At 37.6% G+C, this 22818-nt stretch overlaps 1 protein-coding gene across 1 annotated transcript in view; it reads left to right on the top strand.

The window, feature by feature from the left end:
* Positions 1-10359, top strand: part of aacs (acetoacetyl-CoA synthetase) — a 50065-nt gene extending 39706 nt beyond the window's left edge. Inside the window, exons 14-18 of the mRNA XM_085181054.1 lie at positions 18-143; positions 408-477; positions 674-732; positions 1046-1248; positions 1365-10359. Coding sequence (XP_085037180.1) covers positions 18-143; positions 408-477; positions 674-732; positions 1046-1248; positions 1365-1502 — 596 coding nt within the window. The 3' untranslated portion in view covers positions 1503-10359. The remainder of the gene's footprint in view (positions 1-17; positions 144-407; positions 478-673; positions 733-1045; positions 1249-1364) is intronic.
* The last annotated feature ends 12459 nt before the right edge of the window (positions 10360-22818 follow it).

Below are 22818 nucleotides of genomic sequence, written 5' to 3'. Positions count from 1 at the left end.
AATATGTGTTTTAACAGGTGAGCCTGTGTGGGGAGAGAGTGGGGAGCTTGTCTGCTTGAAGCCAATCCCCTGCCAGCCAACACACTTCTGGAATGACGAGAATCAGAGCAAATATCATAAAGCATACTTTTCTACATATCCCGGTAACCACACAAATGTTGTGTAAAAATAGAAACATATTTACAGTTTACATGTACATAAAGAGACACCTGTAATACCCTTGCTGTACAGCTACCCTTTAAGGAATATCGCCCAGTTTAAATTTATCTGTGCTTATATTATGTAACTGTTTTTATTTGCATTTATTGCTCCTTCATTTTTTAATGTTTGTTTTCAGTATGTGTTCTTCAGGTATGCACAAAAACAATCAAAGTTTCAGACAAATTTTTCCTTTTCTCATTCTGTAGGGGTGTGGGCCCACGGAGACTACTGTAAAATCAATCCAAAGACAGGGGGCATTGTCATGCTGGGCAGAAGGTCAGCCATTAACTGCAATCAATAAGTTTTATTGATTCATCAGGACAGGCTTAAATGTACTTCATACCCTTTTGCGTGATATTTTGTCACAACTCTAGGCTGTAGAGTCATTTTTTTCCTGTGGAAATTTGTGGCAAAATGGCTCGCAATTACAGGAACGCCAGCTCTGAATTTAGAAAGTCTGTTTTTTCTGTAGTGACGGCACGCTGAACCCCAATGGAGTCCGATTCGGCAGCTCAGAGATTTACAACATTGGTGAGTCTTTATCTGCAGATGGAGTAGGGTGTGGGTGTAAGATAATAAAAGAAAATGGTTCTGAGTCATGGTTCTTTTTATGTTCCTGGAAAAATAAGACTTTGCCATCCCATTGTCCACTTTTTAAAGTTTACTCACTTGCCATTCTCCGTACGTACTCACGCTGCTTAGTTTGGACACGTTTTGTCTTTTCTGTTCTTTTAATCTTTACTCTCATTTTCTTTTCACCTCTCACATCTTTTTCTCTCTGTGTCTCATCTTTTTTGGTTTGCCTTTTTGCCCTCTGCCCTCTCCTTTGCTCTCCTCTCTGCAGTGGAGGCGTTTGAGGAAGTGTCAGACAGTCTTTGTGTTCCACAGTACAACGCTGACGGAGAAGAGAGAGTTATTTTGTTCTTAAAGATGGCACCTGGTAAGCCCTTCAGTCCAGAGTTGGTGGCGAAGATTAAAGGAGCCATTAGAAAAGCTCTGTCTGCTCGACACGTACCCGCCCTGCTGCTGGAGACCAGAGACATTCCTGTAAGAAAAAAAAAAATCTATCAGTTAGTTATGAAAAAACTTTATATTATTCTGTCAGGCTGCAAATAGAAAAATCATTTTTCTTGAATGACAGCCTTTATTTTATTCCTCCACAGTATACCATCAGCGGTAAGAAGGTGGAGGTAGCTGTAAAACAAGTGATTGCTGGTCGGGAGGTGACACAAAGAGGAGCATTCTCCAATCCTGACTCACTGGACCTCTACAAAAACATTCCTGAACTGCAAAACTATTAGAGATGTGGCTTCACAGAGCTGAAGAGAGGGTCTGCAAAGACACGTAGCCTGAAAAGATTTTAACTTTGATTTTAGACTAACTTTATGTAAATTTACAGGTACAGGGTGATGTGCAAAGTTCATTGCATGGGTTCCTCAAACAGGCACCCTGCGCTGCATACAGGGCAAAAAGGTGATGATGTGTGTCAAAATAATATATAACAATACCAAACAAGATGTATTATAATAATAAATTGATGATATCAGGCAGACAGAGAGACGTAGTGTTCCACAAGTCATCAAGCAGCTGCTCATAGTCTACCATACTGCACAATTAAGTGTTGGAAATGGAACACTGAAGGAGGCTTTGGATATAATATCGTGTGTTTAGCAGCGCTTGTGAATAAGCTCATGCTTTGAAGCCCTTGAAGAAATGAAACGCAGCATAAAGTGCTTTGCTTCAGCTTCACACTTTGATTGTTATCAGCTACTGAAGAACCATATCTCCCTGTGTCACCTGCCTGTAACCTTGAGTGGGTCCCTGAATAAAATCCATGGAGGTGTGTAGATAAATACACCCACGCATCTTGGAGTTACGCCTCAGCTTTGGCTCATATCACCATATCATGTTTATGTGGTGTGGATTGCTATCTTAATGTGGATATATTTGTACATCAGTATATATTTTGGGACTGTGAAACTGTGTTGACTTTACAGTTATGCCTTTAACGATAGCCACCCAAACTTGTTAACCAAAGTCATGGAAGTTGTGTTATGTTTGTGTAACAGTTCTAGTTTACTTAATTCTTGAATAAGGGAGCCTAGAAAACTAAACTAATATAATTTAATATAGCTTACTAATAACTAATATAGCTTTTTTTTCTGCCTAAAAAGCTATATAATATTTCATAATTGATTCTGAACCTTTATTTTCGAAATCCTCTATTCAATGTTGTCCCCCCATCCAAAACCAGAATAGGTCGTTATCTATCAATCTGTTGTACCAAGGATTCAGTCAAGATGCACATTTCTCATTTCACCACAGAAGCCTGTTGTATACATTTGTTCCATGATTGTTACAACGCTAAGAAAAGCATGTGTTGTACTTTGTACATAGAAAAATTAGTTATTTATTTAAAATTTCCTAATTATAATAACAAATTCTGTAGCCTTGTTGATGCTATTAACTGTAGTGGTTTGGGCACTAGTAAATCTGTAATAAAACACAATTCCTTTGGGTTTGATTTCCGTTTTCCATGAGAAGCAAATACCCGAGCAGAGTGTCAATTGTGCAAAGGAACAGATGTCAGAGAGCCATTTGATCTATGGATAAGAATTAAACTGAAAAAAATTAAAAATAGGGACCAATTTCTCATTTGGCTTATTGTGTGTGTGGTTTCCTGTATAAGTTGGTGTGTTAAGCTTCTTTTCTTTATGATTATTTTAAATATTTGGTATAACTGTAAACCATTAAACTGGATACATGTGCGTTTAATGTTTGAGTTCACAATCATGCCTAGATCAAACAAAAGCTCCAGGAACAAAGTTTTGATTGGAATACTGCTATTTTGTATGTAGACGATTTCATTTCATTATTTAATTTAATTATTTCGTCTCATAAAGATGCACAAGTCCTTTTACTCCTATAGGAGACAAGAATCATAAATAACTGGACGGTTTGCACTTGAGTGAAATCAGGTGGAACATTGGAGATCTGCATTGTTTTTTAGTAAATATATGTTCTTTAGGCATCAACTATTTCTTATGATAAAGCATTTTTACTGTGTGTATTTAATTTGAGAATGCAAGAATCAAACATGACAGATGTTTTGGACGATATTCTAGGTTGTATGTTCTTTTTGATAACGGGATAACGTTGGTCAGTGTAGTTCTGGTTTCGAGCTGTGTGATTGTGAACGCTATTTGCACACCTTGTCTTTGTTGAGTTTTCCGAGGGAATATCTGTGTAAGAAACAACTTTAAAGCTGTTTAACACAGGGATTTTGTTGTATGCATTTTCTGGCTGGAAACTGTCAGCTAACCAATAAAGTGAGGCCAGTCTGAGAGCAAACAAAAAGTTGTGTGTTCCAAAATGTAAGCCTTTTATGCTTATTGTAAATTTACAGTACGCATCCACATTGCTTTCCTAAGATAAACTGGGAAGCTCTTTATCCAAGGCTTTCTAGGCACAGCACACATGTATGAAGTAAACAGGAGTGTGAATCAACATTTATGTTTAACAGCTTAACTAAAATATTTACCTCTGAGCTCTGACATAAAACTACCAGCAACTAATAAGTAGTTGCCAAAAGTTTATAGACCTAAATATTCTGAGCTGAGGTATACAGCTTATTTGAGTTTTATCTTCATCCACAGCCAATATGATATTACTAAATTAGCACTGGTGCTATAGCTTTCGATGTGAGATGAACAACTCGGCATACGAACTGTGGAAAAAAAAACGCACCATAAAACAAACTGACACACTCGTTGAATAACAAAAAATGTGTGTGCACGTGTGTTTGAGTAACTGTGTCTCAGCTTGTGTGTTTTGATCTGTGTAAAGCCAGTCATTTTGACAGACAGCTCTTTTAGAAATAAACTTGGCAGTTTAAAAGCTCCCTATAACCTTTATAAGTGTGAATGCTCAGCCCTGCCAGTCACCCAAACTTCAAAATGTAGCAGTGAGAAAAATAGAAACAGGGAGGCTTGGTTAGAGTCCAGTTCCTCAGTGTAGAAAGGCTAACAAATATCAGTGCTGAGTACCAAACAGTTCCCCAAGGGGCTCTGAGTTGTTTGATTTATCCCAACAGTCTCATAAGAGAGCACATCACAAACCAGGAAAGGACTGTTTACCACCTGATGTTGCACTTTACATAGGTTGACTGCTAATTACCATCCAGAACCTTGTGTCTGTGTATCAGCTTGTTTGTGCTTCATATAATGTGGTTGTGGCGACGTCTCCTGTAGTGGGAACTAACACAAAGGTAGTTCTGAGTATGTTGGCTGGTGTTTACTGCTGGTTTGTGAGCAATTTTTGACAAAATTATAACATCTTGATCATGTAACGACATATTCACAAAACTTTGCATGTGTGAGATGAAAATTAAGGTCACCCTCATACAGTGTTGGGGAGTAACGGAATACATATACCGCCGTTACGTATTTGAAATACAAAATATGAGTAACTGCATTCCGTTACAGTTACCGTTTAAAAAGGTGGTATTCAGAATAGTTACTTTGTTGAAATAAAGGGATTACACGGCGGTCTTTTCCTGTTTCATATGTTAGGCTATGCCTATTTTTGGTAATTCCACGCCGGTGGAAACCCAAACAAAACACGCATTAAGAGACTCAAATGCCTGTGTCTCAATCTCACGTCTCATAATGACGTGAAGAAATATTTTTTAAAATGACTGTTCAAAAAATGATTTAATATGAAGGCAGTGTTAGAGGCATAGCCCTAAAGAATGTAGCCTCATGGGCAGTGTAGTCCGTTCTACAGGGAGAATGGACTGGCATACATACCCGTTATGTGTCGGTGAGCGCGAGGGAGGGAGAAAAAGAGTCGAAAAGTACGAGCTGTCACTGACCAGAAACGGGAACTGGAATCATGTAAATATAATAACAACCACTGCAGCCAAAAAGGGTGCCTGACGAGCCCAGTTGTAAGTAAGCAATTAAGACTCGACTGTATACTGTGTTCGTGTTTTCCTCCGAAACAATAAGTTCCGTTGGAGCAGCTTTCAACGCCTCTCTCTGTCTCTCGCTAGCAAAGCTTACCCAGACAACAAAGTAAAGCTAGTTTTCAGCTACGAGCCCGGCACGGAACCCGACGGAGGTCCCTTTACGGCTCGGAGCCGCAAACCTGTTTTATATACACGCGGAATAGTTTTCTATACAAGATCGCTGCAAAACGTGCAGCCTTACCTAATGTCCACCCTAGTGTAACTCATTTTATATTAAGATTTAAAAATCTAGTTGCTATTGGTATGGTGAATAACCTTCAGTAATAGTAATAAATCACACAGCAATGGTACATTCATGCAGTTGTAAAAAGCATAATAATATATTAAGTAATCCAAAGTATTCAGAATATGTTACTCTCGCTGAGTAACGTAACGGAATACGTTACAATATACATTTTGGGGCATGTATTCTGTAATCTGTAATGGAATACATTTTAAAAGTAACCTTCCCAACACTGCCCTCATAGATGGGCCAGGCATAGTTGTGGCAGTAAAACATGTTTAAAGTCACACTGCATGCTTGACACTCCTATGAAGGTTGCCCGCAGTATGTTATGGTTCTGAAGTTTACACAACAGATTCTAAGCTCTTTATTTTATTTTTGTATCAAGCTTAAACGTTTCACTTTAGTGGAGATCATAAGCTGATATTGTTAACTTAGAGCAGGGGTGTCGACTCCAGGCCTCGAGGGCCGGTGTCATGCAGCTTTTAGATAACATCCTGGGTCAACACACCTGAATTAAATGATTAGTTCATTACCAGGCCTCTGGAGAACTGCAAGACACGTTGAGTTAGCCATTTAAATCAGCTGTGTTGGATCAAGGATACATCTAAAACCTGCAGGACACCGGCCCTCGAGGCCTAGAGTTCGACACCTGTGACTTAGAGAATAGTTTCTTGTTATTATGCTAAAGAGAGCTAACCACTGGGTCAAGTAACATATTTACTTTTTACAGTCAGGTCCATAAGTATTTGGACAATAAAGAGGAAATGATGGAAGAAGTCCTGGCCTGTTTTTGCAGTATGCTTTCGGTTATTATCCATTTGCACTGTGAAGTGCTATCCAGCCAGCTTTCCATCATTTAGCTGAATCTGAGCAGTGTGCAATTCTCTGTATTTTTTTATTATCTGTACAATTCACAATTCATCCTGCTACTTAAAACAAGAGTCACATGATCAGTAAATATTAATGACTCAGTTCACTTTGGAGCCATGCATACCCATGCCACAACATTACCTCGACCATGTTTGACAGATGATGTGGTATACTTCAGATCACAAGCTATTCCCTTCCTTCTCCATACTTTTCTCTACCCAATTTTCTGGAGCAGGTTAATTGTCAGCCCCCAAATTATATTGTTATCATTATCTTCAGAAGTGTACAGGCTCATAAATTTTCTGACAAAACCTAATCAGGTCTTCTGGTTCTTTAGTGTAACATCATGATTTGTACCTTATAAACCTTGGCGGCGATTGTCTTCCTCCTTGTCATCCACTGTCGTTATCTTCTTCGGACTTTCAGGCCTTTTGATATTGCTGAGCTGGCCAGTGCGTTTATTTTTTTTAAGAATTTAAAATGTACCGCATTGTTGATTTGGTCACTCCTAAAGCTGATAGCTTTATTTTGGTTTTTCAGCCTAATGACTTCATCACATCAGCATCTCTACTTTCCAGTTGAACAGTGTTTCAGTGAACAGCTAGCAAATACGACTGGAACACCTGGAATGAACTGCAGATATTTTACCCGCTAAATTTGTCATGAAATAATGAGGGAATAGGACGCGCCTGTACACAAACTGCCTGTCAGTTAATTGTCCAATTATTTTTGAGCCTCAGAAAATGGGTGAATATGTACAAAATGGCTGTAATTCCTAAACAATGAATACAATACTTTTGTTAAACCTCTTGAATTAAAGCTTAAAGTCTGCTCTTCAGTCACACATTATTATTATTTGTTATATTGTGTACATCACCACATTTAAAATCAAATGTGGTGATGTACAGAGGTAAAATTGTGTCATTGTGCAAATACTAATGGGGACTAACTGTATAACACTGAGAAAGAAATCAACTAAGGTTGTTCTCCGGTCACAATACTGATTTATTTAAATGACAATGTTTAAATTTAATACTGATATATTATTTATGGTGTTAGAAGAAGATCCAATATTCTGTGGGGCTTAGCTGCAGTATGTGTGTAGTTGATGTTTATGTGGTTACAGATTTACAGACAACATACATTATGAAAATCACAAAGATATTTTTGTTTGCAAACATTTACCTTGGTTTATTACATTTCTGAGGTCACGTGACAGATGTCACACAAAATGTTAGATCAATCACGCTATACGAAAGAAGAGCATACATTACAAAAGTGGAGTTACTTGGGAGCTCCACGTTTACTTTGTCATCCCATCTCACTTAATTTGTCTAGTCTATTCTATTGTCTGCGTTCCCAATTATCCTCAGGTGACTTTGTTCATCCCTTCCTTCTCACCCCCCACTGGAGACTTGTTAAATCTAAACTGCTCCAAAGGGACTTTCTCCTGAAAGGCTGATCACAACATCAATGAATATTCCACATGCTTGCACACACGTACTTCTGAACAGACTTTGTGGTGACAGAAATGTAGCAGAGACATGTTTGTTCTTGAAGTGAAAATGAAGCACCTCACCCAGTTTCTGTCATATTCATATATAAGGAATGGAAAGGAGCCTCCGTTTTAGGCTGATCAAAGGACACAGGATCACCACGGGGAGTTGAGGAGAAAGGGAGAGTTTTATTTATTCTAAGTGTCTACTGTAATTCAGAAGAAATCTGGTAAGCAGGGATTCTGCAGGAAATGAATATTGCTTCATGTCCCGTCATCAAAACGACTCCATAGGTTGTTTTTTCAAGCTTGATGGGGAGCAAGTGAGGTGACATAGTTACAGAGTCACAAAGTCTTTGTAGAATAATAATAATAATAATATGATAATAATACCTATATTTTTCTGTGCCTTAAACCAAACCATATTGTCGCCCAGGTTGAAAGGTTGCTGTAAATCTGAGGTAGTTCTAAGCAGGGGGTGGATTAGGCTTCCTGTTTTCAGTTAATAATGTCAAAATAGGACTAAATCACTGCTCAGCTAAACAAATGAATGAAACAAAATAAGTGAAACAGAGCTAGCCTTGAACTTGCAAACTTTTGATTTATCTTTAGACGCACAAGGAATATAGTTCTGGGAATGGCAATGTGGGTCAGATGGTGGTAAATCCACCAGTGTGGTCCAGAGTGAAATATTGCAACAGCTATTTAATAGATTGCAATAAGATGCTATAGAAGATGAAGCTTTTAAACTGCGGAGATCTGCTTTTGTCCTTTCTAGCAGTAGAAATTGGATGGCTTTGATATTTATTTGTTTTGCTGTTTCAGTGACATAACATTGAAGATGGGGCCCATTAGTATTAGTATTAGTAATTTTGTAAAAGCTACTGCATATTTGGTCAACATGTTGGCAGGGTTAGGAGCTGGGGAAATCTCATTATAAACAGGTCTTTATACGGCCGCTAATGTGTTTGATGTTTGGGTATATACATTATAAATGCATTTAGATATCTTATAAGGGGAGCATAAAACCAGCAGGAGGCAGAAAGTATAACTGACTGGAAATCAGAACATGAACACTGATGATTTACAAAAAAGGATGTGAATAAATCATGTTCAACACCTAAAACCACAACATTGATTGTGTATGCTATAGCATATCTATTTCATACACACAAAAAAAAAAAACCCAAAGTATGGTTATAACCATATAATGAAAAGGAGAATTCATAATAGCCATCCATTAGTTACACAGTAAAAGTGACTTTGGCAATTAGTCTGCTTTCTTCCTGCTTCCTTTCCTGTTTGATCTTTAGATTTGTTTTCTCGCAGGAACACACTGAGCATGACTTTTATTTCATATTCACAGTCAATAATTTGTTCGAGAGGAGCCCCTCTTCCCTTCACTCTGTTATCTCCAAAAGTAATTCTTTCATGTCCCCCTGCAAGCAATTGAATTTCAATTTGTTTTATACAGTCAATCAATTGAGTTTGACACAGGAAGCAGCTAAAATGTAAAGGAGTCGTGGCTGTGTAGAGTGGCTCAGATTGAGATGAGCAGTTTTGCAAATTGCTCTCATATATTTTTTGATTTCAGATTGTCACATAGAAATTTTTTTTCTTATGTCCCCTAAAATAGTAATTTCTTTTAAAATGTTTAAAGCATATTTAATTAAATGTTACAGTCTCCATGGAACCTGGGACCTGTGAATGGCAATTTCCTTGTTCTCAAACTGTTCAAAAGCCGACTAGACGCAATTTATTTTGCGCTAGAAAGGCCACAGGCATGAGTGTATATGACAGAGTGGGTAGGGGATTGTGGATGAAACAAAGTCCCAAATCAAACAACAGTAAAGGGGAAATGTACAATTTAGTTCAACCTATTTTAACCCGAAAGCTTATATTTCACTGTAACTGCCACCTTCATTTATTCTGAATAATCAGTAAAGAGGTTAAAGGACAATACGGTAGAATTATGCACATGCAAAGCATGACGGATGCAAAATGCCAAATGTTGATGTATTGATACATGTTCTGTCTGCCCATCATGATGGATCGGTGCAATGTGGGGAACATCCATGCGACATACAATGAATTCATAAATTTTACCTTTGTACATGACAAAAGGACTAAGCATAGAGGACATTTGGTGGCAGCAGGTCTAAGTAATGTTCATAATTTGTCACTTTCATTCCAAATGTTCATTTGAAACAAAATGCGGTGCAGAAAGGGTTTTTTTTTTTTGTAATAATTAAGCTGATCGGATCAGGGTAACCAAGACAGGCTGATATTGGTTTTGTGACAATGAATTCTATGTTTAGGATTCTGTATAACAAAAATATTTTTAAAAATCTATACAAAGGTAAATGGTGTATTGTTATTTTACTGAAAAACAGATGACACACTTACATGTATCCTTAAACCTGATAACCTTTAGAGTTATTGATTTTTTTCCCTCCACTGTCGAATCACATCTGCAAATCCAGAGAGAGAATACTGAGCTCTAAATGTGCTAAGGAGCTGAGTATGTTATTATAAAAATGTGACATAATTTTTCAAGTTGTTTACTGTTAAAACATTGAACAAAGTAAAGCTTTTTGCCGGCTAACTGAATCCTCTTGTCCAAGAACTCTGGCCTGCACTTGCCTTCAGCTTTTTTTTGCCCTCACTGGCACTCAGCATTGACCTCTACCTCTACACCTGGTATCGTTTTCTTCATCAGCTCCTAAATTTGCATCGTGTTCCTTTCCATGAGTCACCTGACTAATTTTCTTTTGCACTACAGCTCTTGTAAGGATTTACAGAGCCTGGCAGTAGCCACAGAGGCACAAAGATATTTTGAGGCAACTATAGCAAGTGAAAAAAATGCTGCTGTGTGCATATGATATAGTTAGTTCCCAAGTTTTGATTAACTGATGAGCATGTTTTATACAGGCACGGTTTCTAATATAATGACAATGTGGTGTAAAGATTCCTATTTTATTTACCTTTTCTCGCTTATCCATGCTTCCTTCTCTTCCTCCTCCAGCTCCTGTATGTCAATTCTTGTCCTCATTTTCTTATCACCGACTGGCTCCTGTGTTACTTTGTCAATTAATGGAAATCACCTGGCACAAATGATTAAAGGACTGCATTCCCTTCCACTCTCTTCATGTGGGGCGGTTTAGCTGAGCTTAGTAGTCCATGTAGTTAAAAGTGCCTTTATCTAAAAATAAAATGAGCACTGGAGCAACACTGGCGACTGTAGTCTTTACATTCTGATCAGACTGCCATGGTGATAATAACAATCACTTATTCTGAACTTCCTATTTAACACTGTATTTCCCATACAGTGCACAGTCTCATCATACATCATCATACAGTGCATCATACTATTAATGAACTGACCCTCAATTCACTCCTCTCAACTCTTCATACCTCCTTGATCCTCCTGAAAGATAAATGGCAGCAGTATTCATCTAAATTTATTAAACACAGTGTAAAAACAATCACTAAAAATCATAAATAATGGAAAAAAAACCCTGTTTGCAACAAGCAAACCACTGATGTTCTTTATATCTCTCATTATTTCTTTTCTGTCCATGTCTTTATATGATCAATTTACTGTCAATAAAAATAATTTTATAAAATTGTTAAAAATCTGGTTCACACTTATTTTGTATGCACAGTGTAGTAAAATGTCTTTCCCTTTTATTTAATGTTACTCATATGGTCCATTAAGACCTTTCTCAAGTCATGGTTTTGAAAATCATCATCAGTCAAATTGCTTTTACCTTACTATCAGCCTCTTAAGTGTTCATTCAAGTCTTCTAGTTATTTATCTGAGTTATTACATTTGATAGTTTTTGCCTTTTGTTGTTTTTTCAAAACACTGACTGAGAAATTGTGAAAATGCATTCTTAACTTTTGCCGAGCAGTGTCCTTTTAAAGAGACTGCAGCAGTTACTTTAGGTTACCTGAGGAGTAACTTTTTCTTACTGTCGCCTGACAAGTGCCTGACAGATAAAAAAGTATTCAATTTAAGTAGAAAACATCAAGGTATCCCCATAAGCTCTCTCAAGCGAACGCTGTCTGAGGAATCAGGCTTCCCGATGTTTCACTGCTGTTTTCAAGAGTTTCTGTTTTGCTCCCCTGCATCACTTTTAGTCATTTTAGTTGCCCGTGGAGCAGTGTTATTATTCTGGAGTCTTTGCACTTGTCTTCTGCAACTGCAAAGACTCTTGGTACCACCCACACCCTCACTTGGTGTTGTGTTAAGTACAATTTGCTAATACATAATGCATTCATTTAAGCGCCACATTTCAGTTTGCTTGCCTAAATGAAAACCTCACTATGAAGTGAAAGGGGCAAAAAGAAAAACAATTAAGAAAGACGTCAGTGTGACCTTATTCCAAAATTAAATCAAATTTGAGAAATATTGAAATGTCTTTCATTCACTTATTGTTAATTTTATTAGGTAATGGTCACTGAATAGCATGAAAATAATTCAGTGACTGCACTTTCTGCTCATGTATCCAAAGAGATCTTGTTTCTCTCTAAGGTGTAGCACTTGAGCTCAAATAAATTTAAATGGGATTTGAGATTCTTTTGGGCTATTTGGGTTGACTATCACAGGGTTAACACAGAGAGACATGCATAGCCAATAATCAGTTAACCTAAAATGCAAATCTTTGGACTGTTGGAGGAAAGTGGAGCTAATCCATCTTGATGCAAAATGATGGTGTAAAGAAACACAAATACAAACCAAACACGGGAAGAAAGTAAAGAAAAAAAGGGGAAGAAATGAAAGAGAAAAAGATGAATCATATATGAAGTCACAAATATAAGTCAGGCAGGCTGAATGCCATGAACATTTTGATTTTTTTCCAATTCTACCCGTCAATCTTTCCGTCTTTTTGTGTGGGGTTTGTTCATCTGTAGGTGTCTTCCTGCTTTGTGAAAATAACCAGTACTCACTTGCTTCCTCTCACAGCATGATTTTTGTTATTTGAGTGCAGTTTGTGAGTGTGTATTTGTACCAAGTTTCCACTGCTGGAGACATCATTGACTTTCTAAGTGCATCAGTTTAACTGCCTGAAAAATCTTGGCTCTCCCCTATGCCACAACAAAATCTGAAACTCAGTGTTAAGTGAGAGACTGATTGTTGGAGAAGATACAGCTCTGTTCTCTTTTGTGTATTGGAATTAGTTTGGTGAAAAATGGATAACGAGTCAGATGCATTTTAAATAGTTTTACTAAACATCGGAAAACACTGTCAGTCTGTTTTTATTTGTGTGTGTGTGTGTGTGTGTGTGTGTGTGTTTACACTCATTGTACAACAATGCAAGATGGATGCATGCTTGAGGAATTATGATTATGCTTAATTACAGTTTCTCTTGTTCTGGGTAGGTTCACGGATGCTCAAAGCTAATTGAACATTCAGCTTCAAAGGAGCAAAGTGAGATTAGTTTACGTGCCCATATTTGGTATATGAAAAAGCAACCCCACACCATAACATCCCCTCCACCAAACTTTACACTTAGCACAATGGAGTATACACATACAAGTACCATTCTCCTGGAAACCATCAAAACCAGATTTGTAAGTTGCGTTGCCAGATCGACAAGTGGGATTTGTCACTCCAGAGAACACCAGACTCTTCTTTAGAGTCCAGTGGCAGTGTGTTTTCCACTACTGCATCTGACAGTTTGCATTGAAATAAGGCCTGGGTGCAGTTGCTAAACCATGGAAACCTATTTTGTGAAGCTCATTATGCACTGTTCTTGCACTAATCTGAAGGCCACCTGAAGTTTGGAGGTCCATAGCGATTGATCCTGCAGAAAGTTGGTGACCTCTGGACATTATGAGCCTCAGCATCCATTGACCACGCTCTATAATTCCATGTAGCCTATCACTTTGTAGCTGAGCTGCTGTTATTCCTACTTGCCTTCACTTTGTTATTAAACCATTAACAGTTGACCGTGGACTATTTAGTAAGACATTTTCATGACTGGATTTATTGCATAGGTGGCACCCTATCATGGTACCACACTGGAAATCACTGTGCTCCTGAAAGTGACCCATTCTTTCACAGTGTCTCACTAGCTGTTTTGAGTTAATACACCTGGAATCTAAGAAAAAATGGAAATATGGCGGTTTTGAGTTTTGCCAAAAACTGGATCACTGACTTCTGAGATTTCACATTTGACTGACAGACAGATACAGATCTATTCAAGGGAGACAGAAAACATGAATGAATTAAAAAATGAATGCCACTAGAGATGACACAATGCATATGATAGAAAGGCAGTGCTGAAGGAGCTTTCTGAGCTGCAAGTTACTTTACATTGGAAGAAATTCAGCCAGAGTGAAGAAATGGATCACTGCAGAAAAAAATATATACAAAATTGATGAAGAAAGTAGGCCAGTATGTTGTTGTTTTTTTTAAATGTACCCTTTTTATTTTGTCATGTAGTACAAATTAGACTGTTACAAAAGTACCATATAAGCCTTGATATACTTGTATAGATTACGGTTTGACAGTAGGTGTCAACAAAAACCCTGAAAATAACATTTTATGGTTTGTCGTTGGGCAAACTTTAATATGTCAGTAAAATTTAAGCACACCCACTCCACTTGATAAGGTTTCTATTTGTGTGCAGATTAGTGTAAATTACAATCAGATTATTATCAGATTATTTTCCTCTTGTAACAAACTCCCTGGTCACTCCACGTTTTCAGGACCTAGGGTAGATATAAGCAGCTTTCTCATAGTTAAGTTATGATCTATCCAACTAGATTTTTGTGGAAAAATACTAGTTTTGATTTTGATTTCAGATGGAATAACCAGAAATGCCTTAATTATTAGTCCAAATTGGAAACATCAATAAATAAAATATATAACACAGGAGACACTAATCTGCTGAAGATCGAGGAACCAGGCAGGAGGAAAAGCAGATGATCTCAGAGGAGGTTCATAAGTGTAGTGAAGGCATGCAGAGGGGTGTTGTGCCTAAAGATGATACCAGGAATAGGGTAAGAGGCAGATGAACCCCTGTGGCAACGCCTAAAGGGAGCAACTGAAAGAAGATGAAGACAAAAGAATACATAATATTTATTATAGTCATGTAGAAGATGTAAAAAACAGACAAGCTAGAGCTACAAACAAGACAAAAGACAATTGTTGTCTTTATTTGAAGAGTTTCAGTCAGGATTCAGAATCCCTTAAGTTTAGAAACAGCACAAATGAAGGTGATGAATGGTCCTCTTATGACCTCTGACTGTGGACTCGTCTCATCTCAGGTTGGCTAGCTGTGGTAAATGTTTTTTTAGTAAACTGTGCACTGTGTTGGACTGGTGCTCAGTGGCTGTGATGCTCATGGTCAGAGTTAGGTTACATCAAGTGTAGCAAACATTAATTTGCATACAAGCTGATTATACTTCAAATTATTAACTAAACCTTTGTACTAGCTTTACACCATCTAGTATAAAGATAGTATACTGTGTGGGGGATGGAAATGCCCCACACAGTATACTGCCAAATCCCCCAACTGCCATGAGATGCCATGAGATTTGGCAGTTGGGGGATGAACCCTCAATGAACCCTTGATTGTATTCATTTTTTTCTGTTTTAAGTGTGGAGGCAAAGTCAACCTCTACAATGCAGATATAAGTAAATGGTTATTTTTTAAAAACTTGTCTTTTACTTGCTTGTGCCATACAGAACAGATTCGAGGTGAGATTTTGAATTTAGATGGGATTAACGTTTGCATTCCCGTGTACTAACATATTATATTATATTATATTATATTATATTATATATTAGGTTCAGTTACCTTTTCATAAAAATAGATGGTAGAATTGTCTAATTGTCTTTCAAGGACCTACTTTTTATTTACTCTTATGTGGAACCTCTTTGGATTCAGGAGACAGACCCTCTCTACTTGTAAGATTTGGATTTTTTTTGATAAAGGTTATAATTAAGGTTTGATCAGATGACCTTGCACCCCCACCACACACACGCAGCCACCCCCACGCCCGCCCCTCGATTATGCTGCAACAGGCCTGAGCTGCTGGGACTTCCTATGATAAATTCAATATTTCTTCTTCATACCATTTTGAATTTAATCATTACTCATTAATAAACTGTGACTCTCTTCCACAGTGTGACTTTTGTCCTGTTTCCTACGCATAAACACCAACTAGTTACAGCACGTGGCTGCCCCTCCCTGAAGCTGGTTCTTCTGGAGGTTTCTTCCCATTAAAAGTGAGATTTTTCTATAGAGAGTCCTCTGATTGGGGGTTTCTCTCAATTTCTCTCTATTATTGCTTTACCTTGCAGGGTCTTTATCTTATAATATGATGTAACTAGTATTATGACTGTTGTTGTTATATTAGTAAAACTGATTGGAATGTAATGAATCTATAAACACATTTGGTTCAGACATGGAATATATGTTAAAACCTTTTAGGATTGGTGTGCCATAGAAAAGGACAAACATGACTCATATTAAGACAATCAAGATGACCTTCAGTGCTCAGGAACCAGCAGAAGTCTCTGAATGTCATGTATTGGCTTAAAGCAGACTCAGAGAACAGACTCAAACAACAGTTGGCAGTTTTAAAAGGATTATTGAATGAAAGATAAGTGTTTGCAAAAAAAACAACAACTGGTGAATGGCTGGTTGAGGTTGTATATTTTGCAGGGCAGAGACTGGAAATCCTGCCAGAGAGGAGAGAGGATGTTAGCAACTGCCAAAGTGAGTACAATAGAATATTGTTTAGAATTAAGTGTGTTTTCACTGGCTCACTTGTTTGTTTCCTCAATAGGGCCTCTAGAGACGTACACAAATGGCAGGTGGGAATCCTTGAGAATGCAGGTGGAGAGTGGGTAGGCAGGTGGAGCACAGGTAAGTCCTTTCCTTGGCTGGGAATGGGAGAAACAGAATGAAGTGGGTAGATTTGGCTTGAGGTTCTTGTAAGACTCCTCAGTTTAGTGGAGAACCAGATGGACAGGTTTCAGGTTGGGTTCCAAGTGGAAAAGAAGATGGATACATGACGTTACAGACCAAAAGCCACAACCATTAGTAGTACAACCATATTCATGAAGACAGTCTGGTGGAGACTGGGTACACCATCCAGCCTTTAAATACCAGAAACTTGATTACACAATATAGAAATAGTGTGGAAGGGATGGCTCAAACAGGTGCACCTGCAAGACAGAGCCAGCCATATAACCACCTAGAAAGGGTTTGAGAAGGCAAGAGAGAGAGAGAGAGAGAAAGAAGCAGGAAAAAAGAAGACCCAAACTATACTCTCTAAGGACCATATGAATGTCTACCTGATATTAGTCTGGATAAAATGACTCATGTTGATTTTTCCCACGGTCCATTAGTACAAATGCGCATTAGTCTGTGTCCTTGATTATGAGATCACACTCCCAAGGAGATATAATTGAAAAAGAAAAACTGAGAAAGGATTTCATCATACAAACAAACCTATTTGAAGTATCACTTTCCATTCATGATCATTAAGTTCAGTGGATTACACAGGGATAAAACGTGCATCCTCAACACGTGTGTGTGTGTGTGTGTGTGTGTGTGTGTGTGTGTGTGTGTGTGTGTGTGTGTGTGTGTGTGTGTGTGTATACACACCTTCAGAAACATACACACAGAAAAAAAAAAGCTTTATCGGGGTAGCTGGATTACACAGGGATAAGGCTTGACTCTTGATATTGACCCAAAGACTAAACACACACTGCATTTGCTCACCTTGTGTACACACAGCAAATACACACCCAGATATAGAAATAGGTGTGTATTCTTGTATACATTACGCAGTTCATCCAGATGCAGGTTATGTTGTATTCGATTATTCCATTGTCTCATCTGTCTGTCCTTGTCTTTTATTTTTTAGAACTAAAACTTTCTGCACTTTTGCTACATCAGTTGTGTGCCACAGCATGCATCATAAAATAATGATGTCTGGGTTTAAGGAAATTATTTATTTTTTGAGTTATTTGCAGTGTTCACATGTTATTAGCAAGAAGCGGGACCCACAAATGCAAAAGAACTAAACTAAAATCTTTCAGTGTAAGGGAAGCCAGATGGACAGCAAATATAAAAGAGGCTACTCAATCAGTGAACATCTCAAGTCAACGCTTGCTCCCCTTACTTAAATACTCTGATGTTTTAGCTTTATAAAATGTCCTGGATGAACCCTAATTTTTTAATCTGGCCCATAAAAAACAACATGAAATGGAAACTGACATGAGCATTTGGAAAAATTCACGGCCTTTATGTCATGAATTTCAGAATTTAGGACTTGAACACAAGACTCTGATGTGGTCTGTTAGGGTTAAGGACAGGCTAGGGTTCGTTCTCTGTTTTCTGTTTTTTTTTCCATCTCTTGATCTTGCCCTAGCGCTCTCTTTCACCCTTTCTTTTTGGGTGGGTGGGAGGTGGGTGGAGCATCTTTTTTCCCAAGCTTGCTTCTTTACACCTGCAGCTCATATCCCTCATCTGTACGTGCTACTTTAGGATCAGTTGTGGCAACTGTTCTCTCACAGATTGTTGGTCTCCACTTTAGTGTTACTCCAGCCAACCTCTTGTGACTAAGACTCCTGTAACATTCTCCGAGTAATTCCTGGTTCTCAAAGTAATTCTTTGCTTCCTGGTAATTCCTTGAAGTTTCTGACTCACTCTGTGAGAAAGAGTTAAATGCAACAACTGGACCAGCAATGCCACAGCATATATGTTTGAGGTGGACAGAGTCTAGTTCTAGGGGGAAATAAACCAACAGATACACAGACTAACCACAAACATACAGTCTCACAACACTAAGGGAGGTCTGGGAATGGAATGAGATATAAACAATCCAAAGAGACAATAGAGCAAACCCTAATTATTATTATAAAAAATAAAGAAAATCCTAAACTGAAGGATATAAATTGTGAACTTAAAATCCTGGGTCCAATCCCAAGGATGATTATACTTTTTAAAAAAAAATATATGAAATTTTCTAAGTAATACTTTGCAGACAACTGCCTCACCTCAGCAGGAAGAGCATGATGTGGTGCAGCAGAAAAGGCATGCCTTTACCTCCAGCTTGTGTGCTGCTGGTGTAAGACCAAACAGGGGCTGTCATGTTTCGGCTGTGTCCAGGCAGGAGAAGGACCCAAACGCAAGACTCACAACAACGAAATTAAACTCAAAAAGCTGCTTTATTGCAGAAGGGCACAAAAAATATAACTAAACTAAACTGGGACATGGATAACTAACGCACAGGGAAACACAGCCATGAGGGAGACTACGACACTGACAAAGAGAAACACAGGGCTTAAATACACAGAGGGATAACGAGGGAATGAAACACAGAAGGAGAGCACAGCTGGGAGTAATCAGGCTGGACGAGACAAGGGAAGCAAAACTAGAAACACTCACATGAGACATGGACCTTCAAAGTAAAACAGGAAACACACTGACTGAACTCAAAACATGTAAACTTAACACCAACTGAGACAGAACATAGGGAGCTGAAACATGGGACAGAAAGGCAAGGTAGACACAACATGAACATAACGACGCCCACAGGGAAAGAGCAAAACAGACCACCAAAGCACAGGACCTCTTTCAAAAATAAAATAGGAAACAATGAAACACTGACATGACTACATGGACTTGACAACATAAGAAACAGACATGAAACACATGAAGGATAAGGGAGACTTAACACAAGGGTTGAAAACACAAGAGGAATATAATAAGCAAATGAACATAGAAATCTAATGAGCTTAAACCTAAACTAAAAACATCAAAATGAACTAAAACTCAAAACGCTGGGTCATAAGACCCAGGATCGTGACAGGGGCTGCATAGGTGTGCAATAATGATAAAACACTGTGTAAAAAAATTTAAGTCTGAAAATAAAGTCAAACAATTGAGATGTAACTGGACAAGCAAGACAGGCAATGCTTGTCCAATGAAATCTAAAATTAGCTGTGAGTAAAAATCAAAGCAATTTCTCTCCTTGTATTTCAAAATAGCATTCTGTCATAAAGCAGGCATCCTTTGCATCCTTTAAATTATTGCCAATTTGCGGTTAGTGTTTCTAGAAGCATGATAAACTCTTTACTGCTTTACTCCAATTTCACTGAAATCAGTAGCGCTTGTAATTTTGAGAGGCAAGTCCATGTTCCGATAGCAAAAGCAGCTCTTTTTGATTGTTTACACATGCATGTGGTCCAGCTCCTTGATGGCGATGGGAATCTTCATTGCTCCGGGATCAGTTATCAGAGTTGTTACCAAGCAAACATCTCCGTCCATGTCCAGTTTAATAAAACAAGTTAATAAAAAATATATATTTATGAATATGTTTATAAATTTATAAATATAGAGAATATGATGCATTACTGGTGATTAAACTGAATATAAAATATTTAAAATAAGCTCAGCCATAAAAATCTACACCAGTGATATAGATTCATATAACACTAACATTTATCTAACTTTTATTTTTGATACAGTTTGCCAATTTTAAATGTAGCAAGGTTTTTTTTTTCACTGTGTGGTATTGCTACGTTAGCTAATGGTAAGTATTTTACAATTCTTCAGCCAGGAAGGAGTGGAGAAAAGTAAAGACATCCATACAAAGAATGTGGCAGGATGCATGAAGCTGTCGGTATATATAAAAATGGATAGGGAGCACATAATTATAAAGAGGTGTGTTTTTCTCTGGTCCAAATTCTTGTTAAGCAGTGAAGGAAACTGTGGTCTACACATTTAAAGTTGACAAACCTGGCCTACTTTAAGCAAGAGCTTAGTAATACTGTATCACTGGATACTAGTTTTTGCTCTGCTAACAAATTAAAAAAATGAAAAAAAAAAATCTATCTTGTCATCAAAATCCTTTTAAGAAATGTATGTTTCTAAAGATGTCAAACTCCTCATCAAACCATGTTAGCTTTGGCTAAATTAGCACACTTTTACCGTCGTTTTATACTTTCTCTAATAGTAAATAGGCAGGTGGAAATAGACCCTTCATGGGTCAGAGTAATAGTGCGGCTTCACTGCCATTTTTTTTTCTTTTTGCATTTTTGTCCTTTTATGCTTTCCATTTGTTTGCCTGTGAGCATATATAAGTTTGCAGTATGGGGATTACATCCATATTTGGTCTCTGAGCTGAGCAGGATGTGCATATTTGCATGAAATTGAAGGGAAGCATCAATGAGAAACATGATTTTTCACAGGTCTGCTTCTGCTTTAACCAGCATGTAAAATGCAGATATGGCAAAAACATGCTACTCACTGAGGCATAGAAGTCTTATTAGCTTGCAAAATTGTGTTTTTAATGAAAATTTATGTGCAGCGAATATACTTTACACTTGCCTTTTCACCCTTTTCTGTGGTTATTACTCCAGTTTTCACATCAGTAACCCAGTTTTTATATAAATATTTATAAATAAAGAAATATTGTGCAGCACAAAATAGGAAATGCAGCACAGAAACTTCAGCAATAAATAAAAAACAAAAATTTCTTTTAATTTTAAATAATAAACAAACACTGGTTTTATTGTTTTGGCTTAAGACAGTCTGTTTGTCTTTCTTCCTTATCAACTACATGCACTTTCATCAGACATGCAAACTTTATTTTATTAGTGTTCAAATGCATTCAGTGCAGCATTTACAATCTTGTAAATTAAGTTGAGGAATTATTGGAGGTCCAAATATGGCAGCGATATTAATCTGCTTTATATAACACATCGTGAGCTCACTGTGGGAAGATCCTCACCTCAGCACTCCGAATGGGATTGTGGATCGATTTCATCTCCATCTAAGATATTAAAGAGGGCTGAAGAACCCTCACCCGGGAGTGTTTTCTCATCCTAATCAGTGTCTCTAGGGAGCATGGATATCTTTATGAATATCTAATATCTTGGCTGATGCTAATACGTCCAATGATGACAGAAACTAATTAAAGGCCAGAAAGATAGTTGAATAGTTGAAGGGTAACAGGGCATGTTGTTGTGCAATAGCACCACTGTAACACAAAACTACATTTTTTGGTCTTTTGATTGTCTTTGAGTTTTCCAAACAGACCTCACTGATGATGTCTCATAACAGTCTCAGTGACTCCCATCGTGTAAAATGAAATATGCTCCCCCTCACAAACCCACATTAGTAGCAAAATCAATAAAAACTACAACAACTAAATAATATAATATTAATACTACTACTAGTGGCCACAATAATTCACTACATGTTTTATAGTCTACAGTTCTCACATAAATCAGTGATATTTCCAGACTGGCTTTAGGTATGTTTCAGTCGTAATGTTTAGGCTATGCTGATTCTACACTTTTTAAGAATTTAAAGAGTTGAGATTTTGTGTAAAAGCTTTCTTTTCTTTTCATTTCTTTTCTTTTCTTTTCTTTCGGTCGGTCTTTACCTGCCTCACTCACAGACTACCACACAGTTCTTGTGTCGTTTTCCTCAGTGACCTGCTACAAATGCATCCTTCTGCCCCCTCTCTAGGATTATCCTGAAGGCCATCCACTCCATTTTACCATTCACAGACTGGGTAAAAGGACATGTTTAATTGCCTCAGAAATAACAAAGTAGACTAGGTTGGATCTAAAGGGGCAAAGTTAGGAAGAGAAGCACCAGGAGGAGCCCAAGGAGAGGGTTTAAGGTTTTTATGGGATTTTACTGTTTAACACTCCTGTTCCCATGCCTGTTAGAGAATGTGGACTTTTTCTGTCTTTCTTTTTTCCTCTGGAAATGTGAATTATGTGTATTATTAGTATTTGGGATATAGATATACACTACATAGTGTTAAGATATGTAATAAATCATGTCAAACACAAGTGTTAGGGTTACTGCTGTCATCTGAACATTGTGTAAAGTATTAGAAACTTACTTTTAAGCACACTCATGTGAATGGAAATTTTAAAATTAAAATTAAATTATGCACTAATTCCAATTTTTTAGTATGAGGACTAGAGCGATACTGAATGGCAGCAAG

Source organism: Neolamprologus multifasciatus, chromosome 12, assembly GCF_963576455.1.
Source record: "Neolamprologus multifasciatus chromosome 12, fNeoMul1.2, whole genome shotgun sequence".
NCBI classification, from domain to species: domain Eukaryota; kingdom Metazoa; phylum Chordata; class Actinopteri; order Cichliformes; family Cichlidae; genus Neolamprologus; species Neolamprologus multifasciatus.
This window is presented reverse-complemented; position numbering and strand designations above follow the sequence as displayed.